General features: G+C 44.0%; 1 protein-coding gene across 1 annotated transcript in view; it reads left to right on the top strand.

Annotated features, from left to right (window-relative positions):
- Window positions 1–15,000, top strand: part of LOC143127885 (phospholipid-transporting ATPase ABCA1) — a 267,356-nt gene that overhangs the window by 227,768 nt on the left and 24,588 nt on the right. Inside the window, exons 45-48 of the mRNA XM_076289598.1 lie at window positions 2,072–2,213; window positions 7,062–7,196; window positions 10,758–10,861; window positions 12,809–12,901. Coding sequence (XP_076145713.1) covers window positions 2,072–2,213; window positions 7,062–7,196; window positions 10,758–10,861; window positions 12,809–12,901 — 474 coding nt within the window. The remainder of the gene's footprint in view (window positions 1–2,071; window positions 2,214–7,061; window positions 7,197–10,757; window positions 10,862–12,808; window positions 12,902–15,000) is intronic.

Genomic DNA, 15,000 nt, shown 5'->3' with positions numbered 1-15,000 from the left:
GATTTGTCGTTCAAGAGCTGGCCGCCCCTGTTCCCAAGACGGGAGAGTGAAAACAAACAGCGTCACGGCGCCAAAGCCTGGCGTCCCGCAGTGGACACTGAGTGACTGGCTGGCGGGTAGGCGGTCGCGGAGGAACCCTGGCAGCGACGTCAAACGTGGGTAGGGGTGGAAGGCGTGATGTCTGCGGTGGTGGCGGCGCGTCGGAAGCTCCTCAGAGAGTGACAGGGAGCAGGGAGGCGTGTGTGTGTGTGTGTGTGTGTGTGTGTGTGTGTGTGTGTGTGTGTGTGTGTGTGTATGTGTGTGTGTGTGTGTATGCATATGTGTGTGTGTGTGTGTGTGTGTGTGTGCCTGCGTGTGTGTGTGCGCATATGTGTGTATGTGTTTTGTGTGTGTATGTGTTCTTGTTGTTTATTTCTCCAAATAGACACAAGGTGACAAATGAGATGTACTCCTCTGGAGCGATAGGGAAAGGGGGAAAAATGGGAAAACTCAGCCCCCACCTCCTGGGGCAGGTCTTCACCTCCTGGGGCAGGTCTTCACCTCCTGTGGCAGGTCTTCACCTCCTGTGGCAGGTCTTCACCTCCTGTGGCAGGTCTTCACCGTTTTTCCTTTTGTCTTTAATCTTTAAAAGCACTCACTCAGGGACCGCCGAGCCTTCTTTTTTGTGAAATAGCGCACGGCTAAATCTCAAACTGGCATGATTGAGAGAGTGCGGTGTCGTTGAACGTGGCGCGACGCGCTAGCTTCTCTGCAGCGATTTCACAACGTGTGTGTGTGTGTGTGTGTGTGTGTGTGTGTGTGTGTGTGTGTGTGTGTGTGTGTGTGTGTGTGTGTGTGATGGCGCCTCAGGCTACGTCAGGGCCACAGAGGAGTCTCAGCTCGGTGGAAATATGTCTGACAGCGAGCTCCATCATGTGTGCATCTTTAACTCTGACCTCTAAACTCCTAGGTCTCTCATCACCCACCCACAAACACACACACACACACACACACACACAGCTTCTTTTTTCCTCAGGCCCTGGCCCTCAGGAGTGTCGGCGTATCTGCAAACTTTACGTCATGCTTCTTTTTGTGACAGCACTTGACTTGCAAGGCTTTCGGCCTACACACACACACACACACACACACACACACACACACACACACACACACACACACACACACACACACACACACACACACACACACACACACACACACACACACACACACACACACACACACACACACACACACACACACACATCTGAAGAGCCTGAGTCTCTGTCCTCCAGGACTAATAGGGGCAGCCGTGGCCCACTGGTTAGCACTCTGGACTTGTAACCGGAGGGTTGCCGGTTCGAGCCCCGACCAGTGGGCCGCGGCTGAAGTGCCCTTGAGCAAGGCACCTAACCCCTCACTGCTCCCCGAGCGCCGCCATTGTAGCAGGCAGCTCACTGCGCCGGGATTAGTGTGTGCTTCACCTCACTGTGTGTTCACTGTGTGCTGTTTGTGTTTCACTAATTCACCGATTGGGTTAAAATGCAGAGACCGAATTTCCCTCACGGGATCAAAAAAAAAAGTATATATATAATTCAGAGGTCTGGTATAATTATGCCAGTGTGCGGCTGTGTTTATGTGGTGGTTTGATTTCATTGTTCAGTGTTAGACTACTCCTTTTTAACTAACAGATCAGGACTGGAGACCCTTCAGAATGGGATGTACTGTAATGTGTGATGCTCTCCCTAGATAGGAAGTTTGTTTATTAGTGTGTGTATGTGTTGTGTGTGTGTCCCTTTGCCTGTTTTATGTGTGTAGTGGTTCTTTAAATGTGTACTAACCTTGACTGTTTTATTAAAAAAGACAGTGACTCTGTGATGGTCCTCAAATGGCAAAGGACCTTGACATGAGTTGACTCAGAATGTTACAGGGCAGTTCACTTTTTACCAGAAGCATCCTGGAGTGGTCATCCAATATGGACGCAACAGCAGAGAACACAATGACTTTAAATGTTTCGATGGTCCAGTGAGACAAACTTTGCTGAGCTGAAACATTACTCCGTAATCTCAGTAAGGAGTCTTTCTCTTCACAGCATCAGGACCGAGATGCAGGAGGTCCATCAGAGCATGGGCTACTGCCCGCAGTTTGACGCCCTCAATGACCTCCTGACGGGCAGAGAACACCTGGAGTTCTACGCCCGTCTCCGAGGGGTACCAGAGAAAGAGGTCGCCATGGTGAGATACCAGATAGCACTGTCTTTCGGCCTCACTCACAGATAAACACACACACACACACACACACATACACAGACACACACGCACACACAGTCACGCAAACTAACATGGACTTACTTGCACCTTAAGTTACAGTACACACAGTTGTAAGCACACGCACACACACACACACACACACACACACACACACACACACATTCCAAGCACACAATCTCTCTCTCTCACACACACACTCTCTCTTTTCTCTCTCTCTCTCTCTATCTATCTATCTACTGTATCTGTCTGTCTCTCTCTGTTTCTCTCTCACACACACACATACACACACACAAACAGGCACACAAAACACAAACACCTTGAAAAATCCAAACTTTGTTGTGTGCAAACAGCACACAGAGCGGTACAAGCCATCTTTCACCTCAGTCTAAACATGCCAACATTGTTCTCCTCTGTAGTGATTCACGAGGGTTTAGACCTCATTGTGGAGACTTACTGTTGTTTAGAAACTTTAATGAGGACGAAAACAGCCAATTACAGAGGTCTACAGCCTTTGTGCTGCCTATACAAGCCCGTGTAGCCTATGAGGTGCGACAAATCATTGTAACTGCCTCGTTATTTGTTGACCAGAGTGATAGGGAAAATAAACACTGTGTTCAAACATCCTTCTAATACAATTTGAAGACTTTTTTTAAAAAGTTTTTTTTTTTTTTGTTCCTTTTCTTTGTCGAATGCCAGCCTTCACACAGTAGGGAGCTCAACGAATAAAGTTCCAAGCGAAAGACAAAAAAAAGAACAGTAAAGAAAGAGAAGAAATAGATGCAGAGATTAAATGAATAAATAAAGCACCACAGAGAAGAGGCACCTGATAAAGAAGAGACTTGATATTTTATACATGAGCCACAGCGCCAGCCAGCTGTGTGTGTGTGTGTGTTATTGTGTGTGTTTGTGTGTGTGTGTGTGTGTGTGTGTGTGTCTGTGTGTGTGTGTGTGTGTTGTTTCTGAGGGGGTTAGGGTTGGGGCTGTAAGTCACGAGGTATATTGTTTTGTGTGGACAACGTCCGAGCTGTGCTGCATTATTCAACCCAGGCCTATGCCCGGTTGTGTGTGTGTGTGTGTGTGTGTGTGTGTGTGCATGTGTGCCTATGGCTCTTGATGGTGTTGTGTTGTGTGGTGTGGTGTGGTGATGTCAGCCTGGGCTCTCCATCGTCCACTTTCCCTGTGGCCCCCTCCCAGCCCCCCAGGAACAAAGAGATCAAACGCTGGATGTGGGAGGCCAAGCTTTTGATCCTGCAGCAGGGTTCTGGGCAGAGGGCCTCCAACCCAGTGCCATACAGGGAGAGAGAGAGAGAGAGAGAGAGAGAGAGAGAGAGAGAGAAAGAAAGAAAAAGAAAGAAAGAAAGAAAGAAAAAGAGAGAGAGAGGTAGGGATGGAGAGAGACGGAGAAAGAGAGAGAGAGAGATGGAGAGGTAGAGAGAGATGTAGAGGAAAAAAGATGGTGAGTGGAGAGAGACTGAGGGAGAGAGAGAGAGAGAGATGGCGTGAGAGAGAGGTGGAGATGGAGAGAGCAAGAGAGAGATGGAGAGGTAGAGAGAGATGTAGAGGAGAAAAGATGGTGAGTGGAGAGAGACAGGGTAAGGGTCAGAGCTTGAGCTTGGATGGGTGCCTGGCAGCAGCTTCATCGGGTGGCATGGTTACGCTTCCGGTCGGCTCCGCCGTACCACGGAGACAGTTGCTACCATCACTTCAGCCGATGTCCATGCCCCTGCTTGCACTGCACCCCAACCCTCACTGACCCCTTTCTCCCAGCCCCGGTGCAAGCTGACGCTGTTCCCACTGCCTACTCTGGCATCTAAGTAACATCTGGGCACATTTGAGTGGGAGACGCTTATTAACAGACATTAACTATTGACAGTGTAGCCCAGGGGCGTAGATTTGCGTGGGGACCGAAGGACGTGTCCACACCAATGTCAAATTACGACTGAAATGTCCCCACCAATATTCAGGTTGAAATGGGGGAAAAAGCGCTCACATGCGCTACACAAAGAGTTAAATCATTTCTCACTTCAGTGCTGCGGATCATCTCGTACAGATCTTGTAATGTGCAGTAGCCTATAAAGGTAAATCGCTCTGTTGAACTCCTCGAGAAGTAGGCTACTCATCCAATGTGTCACATGATAGAGCCTTTTCTTAGCTTTTAAACGGTGCTAGCCACTATTTTCTGTTATCAATAATAATTATTCTCTGCGACCATCTCCACATCCATTTGTCTCGGTGGAATATCGTAGGCCTACACACTCTTCACGCAACACGTGGCAAACCATATATCAGAATAAACAGCAGACCTTACCGAACACAAAGGTGTAATGCATTCCTGTGTATAGTTTGCTGTTCCAGAGTAATCCGGTTTTGAAATAAATTGTAGCAAAATTCAACATGGTCTTTCGCCCTCTAAGCATTTCTTAAAACTGATATGTGCTTACATCGCCTAGATATCTGTATTAGAATCAGAGAATATACCGTTTGTCAATGTAGCCTTAATGATTTCTTTTCACAAAATGCTAAGCATGCATGTTTCTTAAAACTGAGCTGTGCTTAAATGGGTCAATGCATGATTTCATAACAGACCAAATAGAAAATAAAGGTTAAATGTTAAATATACTGTAGCCTATATATCTGTACATATTAAAATCAGATTATGTAGGCTATAGTTAGATCAAGTTGGACAGCAGCACATTTTAATCATGGATAGTAGTTGGACAGTAGCCTCTGCCCTAAGTACACTGTTAAAAAAATGCTTTTCTCTCTGGACAGCCCAGGCTCCAAAAACAGAAACAAAAACAACTTGGTCCAACATGCACCATAAAACATAACAAACTGTTCCAGCCAATCACAGACGAAATGAGCCTTTAGAAGAGTTTCAATTGCACGGGAGGGAAGGGGAGGGAGTAGCGAGCTAGCTCTCTGTTTTGTTAGAATGTCAACAGAAGTGACGTTACCCATCTTTTAGACCACTTTAATGTTTTACTAATGTAGATTTTCAGAGCAGGAAGTGGTTATGTTTAGACTCTGCCTGTTCATGAATGCATAGTCCTGAATTATTTACATGATATTTTTGCATGTAATTGGGGGCCAAGCAGCGAAGCTGCGAAGGCACCCATTGAGTTACTAGCTTTTCCTATTATTACACTTCTGCCATTGGAGTCTATGGCAGCCCATAGAACGCCTGGCTAAAAAGTTCAGATTTTTTGGCAGAAAGTTTCAGGACACTCCACTGACCACTCACACTCATTTACGGACCTCTAAACCCAGCCATCTAGCGCCACCAACAGGTCAAAATCTGGCCGAAAATTGAACCGCTGGGTCTAAAGTTATAAAATTTGGCACACTTATTCAGCACTGTCCCATGATCACTCTCACCAATTTACAGAACTCTATGCCCAACACTCTAGCGCCACCAATGGGTCGAACCTGGATTGCATTCACGTATGTGACCATTGAACGGTGCGTCCGATTTTCACATATCAGGCACCGTTGGAATCCCTGGACCGACCTAAGTTCAATGACCCCTATTACGTCACTTTCCGCCATATTGGACCTCCGCCATATTGGATTTAGTCCAAACTCTACGAAAAGTTTCAGCGGTCAGAAATTTAATCCGATTTTCATGGAACTTTGCGGAGATGATCTTCTGCTCGAGCCGCACAAACAATACTTGTCAGATTTTTCAATTTCATTTTTGTTTGCCCGTGACAGCCAATCAAATATGGTGATGAAGCGCCAAACAGGAAGTGGACTAACATCTCTGTGGCACTTTGAGTTAACATAACAAAACTCGATACCATTAGTCAGGACACTGTCTCAATCACTCACAGCAATTTATATGCATATACATTGAACACTCTAGCGCCACCACCAGTTCAATGCTGGACATGTGTTCATGCGCGTGATCCTTGACTCTTTTGTCTGATTTTCACAATTGAGGTAGTGTCTGAATCCTTTGACCATACAGAGTTCATCGACCCCTATCCTATCACTTTCCGCCATATTGGACCTCCGCCATTATGGATTTAGTCCAAACTCTACGAAAAGTTTCAGCGGTTACAAATTTCATCTGATTTTCACAGAACTTGTCGGAGATGATCTTCAGACCGAGCCGCACAAACGATACTTGTCAGATCTTTTAATTTCATTTTTGTTTGCCCGTGACAGCCAATCAAATATGGCGATGAAGCCACCAAACAGGAAGTGGGCTAACATCTCGGCTATGCTTTAATGTATGAAGTCCAAACTTGGTACAGGGACTTGGTATCTGATTGTGAGGACGCACTAGGAAATTGGCATCATGTGGCCTCTATAGGGGGCGCTGTAATACAGGAAGTGAGCTTGTATCTCAGCAACGCTTTGGTGTACAAAGTCCAAACTTGGTACAGGGACATATTAGCTGATTGTGAGGACATGCAAGGAAAGTGGTCTCATTTGGCCTCTAGGGGTGCTGTAATAAAGAAATTGAGCTCACATCTCAGCAACACTTTGGTGTATGAAGTCCAAACTTGGTAGAGGGACATGGTAGCTGATTGTGAGAACGCACAAGGACATAGGTGTAATTTGGCCTCTTGCTATGAGTGCTTGCTCATGCCATGGCAACGCCATTCCTGCTATAGCGCTCTGCTAGGCCCCCGCATTGCTGCTTGCAGCTATATTTAATATTCATATAGTACACGTTTATGTTTTTACTAGATATATGTTTGAATTTTTGCTTGATGGCACATCTTAGTGAAGGATTAAATCAGGATTATATATGCTTGTGTTTACATGTGTTTATGTTTATATGTTTGTTTGTTTATGTCTCAGGTGGCAGAGTGGGGCATCCAGAAGCTGGGGCTGCTCAAGTACTCCACCAAGTCTGCGGGTACCTACAGCGGAGGTAACAAGCGGAAGCTGTCCACCGCTATGGCTCTGATTGGCTGCCCACCCGTCGTCTTCCTGGTGAGGTCATCACCCGATGAGGCCGTGCTTACTGCTCACACACTGACCTAGAAACAAACAAATAAATAAACAAACACTCAACAATGCCAGTGGAAAGTGAGAGTGTACAGTATTTGTATGGTGTATTGTGAGAAAAACACACTAGGATTTACGAGGCAGTTGAACTGAATGGATACGGACACAGTTAATTAAACTGAAATGCTAAATACTGCTACTCCATCAGCCGTACAGCTAAAATAGGATAGATAAAATCTGAAGAAATGTTTGAATATTATACAAAAGTTTCATTAAAAAAAAAAAATCAGCGCTTCTGTTTCACATTTGGAAGATAATTCTGCTCTTTAGAAGTTGCATTTAAATAAATTCTCCAGTCAAACAGCAGCAGGGGATTGATGAAGCGCACAATTAATTAGGGAAGATGGTGTAGATGTAATTGGGAAACCTTGTGATGTTGTGTTCTAATTCACACCCTTTCTCTTACTGATATTGTTGTCAATCTGTAGACACAGACACCATTGTACGGAGTAGCAGCATTTAGCATTTCAGTTTAATTAACTGTGTCTGCAATTAAGTCGACAGTCTCGCCATCTCTGTGTGTTTTTCTCTTGCTCCCAGAGTCTGGTCATTAGTAGGGATCCAGGGCCAGCGATCAAAACACAGTCTTAGGAGAATACTGATCTACGTATGGCATCCCATGTCTTTGGCAGCATCTGTAATTAGAAAAAAACAGAAAAGCTTGGCCAAGCTTTTTTTCCCCAGTCAATCTTTTTGCCAAAACATCTGTGTGTACATTGTACATACAACCTATTAAAACTTGTTAGACCTATTTGTATTAATCATAATGCTCCCTTATGTCATGGAAAACTTATACGTTTCTATCAAAGGGAGACTTCATTTGGTAATAGACTTTTTCACTTTCTCAAATCTACATGTTATTTCTTGTGCAATCCCATCAACAAATAGGGATTTCTGCTTCCTAATGATGGCACATCCTTTGGCTCTGAAGATTCACAGGGGTGCTGTTTTTTTTTTTCTTCTTTTGGCTAGTCGGGGGAGGGAAGCATGCTTTTCTTTTCATCCTCGTGTTAATTAAAAAGAAAGGAAATCTCTCTTTCTGATCTCGGAGAGAGATGAACAGGCCTAAGGGTCAGGCGCTGCAGAGGAGGCTGGCCGTCGTGTAGCACTTTGCATGGGACAAAATCCCCGTCAGACTTAGAGGAGTCTCTATTGGATTTTCAGGGGAGATTAAGAGAAAATTGAAAGTTGACTCCAGAAAAAGGACTGTTTGAGCTGTGTGTGTCTGTGTATGTGTGTGTATGTGTGTCTGCTTCTGTGTGTGTGTGTGTGTGTGTTTAGGTTCTGAACATATTGCAGTGTGTTATCATCAAGGAACTTAAACCTGGTCTTGGTGAGAAATTTCAACCATACATAGACCTGTTTGCACAAATTACACTAGGGATTCCTTTTCTGTGAAAAGATTAGGCTTGAATGTGTGTGCCCAATGAGGACTTTCTCTTAGGCGGGAATGAGATTTTAATTGAGGTTTAGCAGGCAAACATAATTGCGTTCTTTAACAGGAAAGTGAAAGGGGGAATATATTGGGTTCTTATAGCTCTGGTAAGGGTTAGCGATTGCTATTATTAATCGTCCTTGTTAGCATCTGCAACCAGCGGAAGCTTTATTCCCTGCCATGGCCACCCTAAGGCCAAACATATTAATTTCAAAGACTTGAGGAGACTGTTTGTATTTATTGTAGTTAATGCAGTTCTTTTTTTCTTTTCTTTTCCTTTTGTGTTCTATATATATATATATATTATATATAAACTATATATCTGCAAACTACATACAAAAAATAAGGCAAAAAATTGTAAAGACCTTGGTTTAAGTAAGTTCACAGCAACTTAAAGCCTTAAAGCATTCTTAGCTTTAGCGATTTAGCTATGAGCTTTTGTATTTAGTGATTCGCAGTAAAAAAAAACTGCTTCCATATCCTGCAGCAGACCTCCACAGCACCACAGGGTGACTGGCATCTAAAGTTGTCCCATGGGGCCAGTGAGTCCAGCAGACACGGCCGCAGTCTTAGTCTCTGTGTGGATATTGTGGGCTTTGGCTAGCTGGCCAGACTGGCTGCGGGCGCAAGAGTGGAGTGGAGGGAGGATTGCACTGAGTAGGTGTTTGGGTAACCTTGTCTGGAGGATTTCGGCAGGATTTGGCTTGTCTGAGGCAGGCAGGGGGTGGTGGTGGAGGAGATTGGGGGGATGGTGGGGGGGGGGGGTAGGCAGGCTGGTGGCTGGAGAACAGTGAGCCCTCCTGGGGCTCATGTCAGTCCTCGCCTGGGCCACTGCTGGAGGCTGGGGGAAGCATTTTAGTGGGGAAAGTAGATGCACTTGGTGCAGAGATGCAGGCGCTCAAGGCAGATTGGTTTGGATCATTTTGTGTGTGTGTGTCTGTGTGTGTCTGTGTGTGTGTGTGTGTGTGTGTCTGTGTGTGTGTGTGTGTGTGTGTGTGTGTGTGTGTGTGTGTGTGTGTGTGTCTGCGTCTGTGTGTGTGTGTGTGCTCAGTTCTGGATCTTGTCACATCATAATCATATCAGGCCACAATAGCCCGAGGAGTGTTTTGAGTGTCTGTACCACTGCCTGCAAAGTGCACCTGTGTGTGTGTGTGTGTGTGTGTGTGTGTGTGTGTGTGTGTGTGTGTGTGTGTGTGTGTGTGTGTGTGTGTGTGTGTGTCTACATGCACATGTACATGTTCAGTGTGTATATATTTGTGCTTTTGTGTGTCTGTGTGTGTGTGTGTGTGTCTGTGTCTGTGTCTGTGTTTGCCAGAGCCAGAGAAAGTCTTTGTGAATTGATGCACAGACAGAGGCTTTGTGATACCTTGCATGGCAGGGATTTGGGTGGAACAAGCCTGTGCCCCCGTAGTAATGTGGAAAGTCACGCTCCTCGTCTCTCTCCCTCACCCCTGAGGCGACTGGCATGTTCTGGAGGATCTCGACTCTATGCCTTCGCCAAGGTTAAGCTGTTGCCACCGGGCATGAATCAGTTATCGAACATCACAGAAACGAGAATGATGAATATAAGAGCTTGCTTATCTCTCCTCCTCTCGGTGTGGAATGCCTATTTTAAGGGGCTTCAACAAACAGATTGTAAAATGATCTATAAACTGTCAAATGCCTGACAGCTAGCCCCAAACTCTTAAACTATATTTCATTGCAGTTAGCTGACAAATAAACATGAGTTGACCTCACCCAGACTCATGCTTCCTTGGCTTATCCCTAGTGCAAACTATATGGTAACACTTTACTAGGATAATTCACTATGTGAAATTGTTGTTGAACAATTACTAAACATCACCTTGAACAAATCTAACCTTAACCTTAACCAAAACATGTAGTTAATAGAATGGCAGCAGATAGTGTTGATAGAGATTGACAGATGATGGCCAGTGCATTGTTAGCTATGCATGAGCTAACTTATTTCTGCACTAGCAACAGACTGAGAATAGTTAGTTTGTGGACAATAAAAACAATAAAAATGACAATGATACTTTCGTTTCTTCTAGGATGAGCCTACTACTGGCATGGACCCCAAAGCTCGCCGCTTCCTGTGGGACTGCATTTTGAGTGTCATCAAACAAGGGCGTTCTGTCGTCCTTACCTCGCACAGGTGCGTTTCAATAACAACTATTTTTTTTCCCCAGAATCCAATAGGAGAATGTTGAGAATAGTACAGGTGTTTGGGCAAACAATTTAAGGGGCCTTCAATTTACAAAGTTGACACTCATTAAAATTAAAGTGTTTTAAATGTTTAAAAATCTTTTTGTTTTGGCATCAACTGTAACTGTACCCAGGTATCAGTCATAGTTTTTGCCCATTTTAATGACTTGTTCCTGTCTTCTCTTATTTATTTGTTTAATCACAATTTAGTTTGCATTTTGTTGGTATGGTTCAGTTGCCGTTAATTGTCCCTATCCGAAGCAGGTGTCTCTGTTTGTGCAAACGTTAATTCCGCACATTTTTACTAATTTATTTTTCACCTTTTTTTCTAAATAAAATGCATCCTAGCCTGTACAAACAAACCAGAATTCTTTGGTAGCGGTAGGTAGAACTGCAGCCAGATCACAAGCTGTGCTGCATATCAGATTGACTCTGAGTCCAACGCACAGGTGCTATCGCTTGATCTACCTAATTGCCCTATTTGTTGTCAGGGGGAGGGTGTCGAAAACAATCGCCGGATCGGTGAACCGAGAGATGCATCCCGAAACGCAGAGCGGGTTGTGAAATATTAGACAGCCTCTCTCCTGTTTTTTGTTTCCCAACAGGCTCAGCCCACAAGAGTATGTGAGAAAGGGAAGGGGGAGAGAGAAAGATTTTAAAAAGGCCCAGAAAGAACAGAAAAAAATACTCGATATGGAAAATCCCCCTCGGTAGATCATTAATCAGCTGAGTTTCTCTCGCCTGCATCGTACTTTCCTGCTGAGAGCCAAAGAGTAATGGGGACAGAGTGGAGATCAGTCAGTGGCAGACAGGACAGGAGGGGAAGTGTGTGTGTGTGTGTGGCAGTGTCGTGTGGCTGTGTTCAAGACAACTTGAAGCCTGGAGTTGTCTTGTAGTCAAAACACCTACAGTACAATGGCAATGATCTTCCAGAAAATACATGGTTCTGGAATCAGCCCTGCCTCGGAACATTTTGCATTTTCATCTAGACACTTTGCAACTTGCATATGTCGATTATATTGCAAGGCCCATCGTCCTTAGAGCAACTCAGGGTTAAGTGACTTGCTCAAGGGCACAACTGTGGAAGCTGGGAATTGAACCCACAACTTTTCTGGCTACTGCATGCTAGCCCAGCTCCTTAACCACTACACTACCACCGCCCCCTCAGTATAGAATATGAGCCAGGATCCTCCCAGAACCCACTTCTCTTCTGGAACGTTGTTGATAGTTCCGCTGATCTTCCACAATCAAGTTGAGGGAGTGCAAGTACTTAGTTGATTGCCATGTTGTTATTGGTCCGTTTAACTATGTGGGTTTTATGTATCTGGAGAGACGATGGAAATATGTGCTGTGATTGAGTTACAAAAGACCACAGCTGTGACAGAACTGTATAGACATTGATCCAGTAACAATGTGGTTTCTGCTATTCAACCCCCAGACAGACTTTATTGCACCTCTCAGATGCTCTCATAGATTGGAAGCACATCAGCATTTGAAACTTTAATGACCGTTGTCTGACATCGTTGTTTGAGAGGGTTCCAGATTGTGTGCTGTCGTAAAAACCTCGTTGCGCAGCCCACAATCCACTTTGGAACTCTGCTGAAGTGTCATCCAAGTGGTGCAAACTGCTGTGCTGTGGATGAATGTGTTTTAAATGAACAGTGTTAAATGAGATGTGGCTTATTCGAATTTACACCCTCTGTCAGGGGGACACCGTTTCATTCTCTTTGCTTATCTAAAACATGAGCGCACAGGATATTTGGAATCAAATAAATTAAGTCTGAGTTGTTTTTGTCCCTGCTTTCTTTTCTTTTCTTTCTTTCTTTCTTTCTTTCTTTCTTTCTTTCTTTCTTTCTTTCTTTCTGTATTTCTTTCCTCTCCTTCTCGTCTCTAACAGCATGGAGGAGTGTGAAGCTCTGTGTACTCGCATGGCTATCATGGTCAACGGGCAGTTTAAATGCCTGGGCAGTATCCAGCACCTGAAGAGCAGGTCAGTCATGACATTCATCCACAGACACACACACACACACACACACACACACACACACACACACACACACACACACACACACACACACACACACACACACACAAACTCTATACCGTGGTGGAGCAGTGGTTGGTTTGATCCCTGAATGTTGTGAGTCTTCGTTGGTTTGAATAAAAGTGTCCGCTATAAACCATTTACATACCAATGAACAGAAGAATTCTAACCCATGAAAGTTGTGCTCACACTTTGTCTATGGGCTATTTTCAGGTTTTGAAACCTTGTTTGATGTATAGATATGAAAAAGTTATTATATTTTTTTAGCCAAATATTACCATTCTCGCTGAATTATATACAGTCTTCAGGTCATGGATTCTGCATAATTTTTCATGTAGTGCTGGATCGCAGTGAATGCCAATAAGCTTCCCTCTCTGTTGGAAAAAGCTTCAAAAACCTTCAAAAAGTATTAAAATTAGTTTGAATCTCTTCCAGAATAATTTGCGATACAAGAAACCTCAGAGAATGAACATTTAAAATGGACTCATTCTAGACTCAAATCACTTATTTAGGATTTGATTTAGGATTTGCATTAACACTGTTCGTTGCTACCCCCCTTAATTTACTGTTCACGGTCAAATTTGACCGGACAGTTTTAACTGCTCTTAAATACCAATACCATGACAAAAAGTATTATTTAATAGAACATTTATTGTAAACAGAACCTTATTATAAAATTAACATCTTGACAACATGAATTGTGTGTGTGTGTGTGTGTGTGAGAGAGAGAGAGAGAGAGAGAGAGTGGGTGTAAATGTGTGTGTGTATGTGTGTGTGTGTGTGTGTGTGTGTCTGTGTGTGTGTGTGTCTGTTTGTGTGGGTGTGAGTGTTTCTGTGTGTGTATACATGCATGTGTGTGCAAACATTGGTGGTGGCAACATGATAACATGAACTGACAACATGAACTGTATGTGTGTGTGTGTGTGTGTGTGTGTGTGCACATGTGTGTGTATGTGTCTGTTTGTGTGTGTGTGTGGGGTGTGTGTGTTTCTGTGTGTGCGTGCATGCATGTGTGTGCGAACATTGGTGATTCACATGCACAAGTGGCAACATGAACTGACAACATGAACTGTGTGGGTGGTTGTGTTTCTGTATGTGCATGAATGCATATGTGTGCGACATGACAACAACAAGTGGCAACATGACAACATGAATTGACAACATGTACTGAATGTGTGTGTGTGTGTGTGTGTGTGTGTCTGTGAGTGGGTGTACATGTGTGTGTGCTTTATGTGTGTCTGTTTGTTTGTGTGTGGGTGTGGGTGTGTGTGTGTGTGCATGGATTCATGTGTGTGGGAACATTGGTGGTAGGTTGTAGGAGTGTGTGTAAGGAGATGTCTTTTATCTCCTGGATGAAAATTATACTCTTTCCCAATCATTTCCTATGGCGGTCATTTTTGACCGTGAACAAAAAAAGTGTTTAAAAGTTGAATAAATCACTCAAAATTCAAAGAAAGTAGTCCTAATCAATTATATGTGTTCAAAAGCCTTTAGTGAAGGATATCATAAGATCTTGAGGCAATCTGATGAAAAATGCCATATGTATGGTACAGGGAATATGTAAATCAGTCATTTTTGACCGGAACAGTGTTAGAAGGTTAAAGAATTAACGAAAGGTATGTTTCATTATTCATAATTCATGAATCACAAACCATGCTCTGGGGAAGCATTCTCTAATTCCTGGATAAGTGTAATGCATTTCTGCAATAAAACACCATAACACGTTTTTTTTTGTTGCTGTTGGGAGGTGAGCCTCGCTATTATGATACTGATTTATAATCTATAATTAACACGATCACATAGACGCGCAGAAGTTATACGTCGCCTTTGTTTCGGGGCATAATATGCTGTGAAAGCAGGACTGCGCTTCGGGAACACGGCCTCATTATTCATTGTTGTGGCTCAGAGGCCAATTAGTCACAGACTCAGTTCCACTGTCTGAGACTTTGCCAACCAGCCAGCGAACCACTGCAGCGTCACATTGCGTACGCGTGTGTGTGTGTGTGTGTGTATCGTTCTCCTGTCCTCCCGACGCGAGGCTTTTA

This window comes from Alosa pseudoharengus, unplaced genomic scaffold (assembly GCF_046254945.1).
Source record: "Alosa pseudoharengus isolate Yale_2024_CS ecotype anadromous, Long Island Sound unplaced genomic scaffold, YU_APseudo_1.1 YU_APseudo_1.1_scf_17, whole genome shotgun sequence".
NCBI lineage: Eukaryota > Metazoa > Chordata > Actinopteri > Clupeiformes > Clupeidae > Alosa > Alosa pseudoharengus.
Note: the sequence above shows the minus strand (reverse complement) of the source record. Positions and strands in the feature narration are given on the sequence as shown.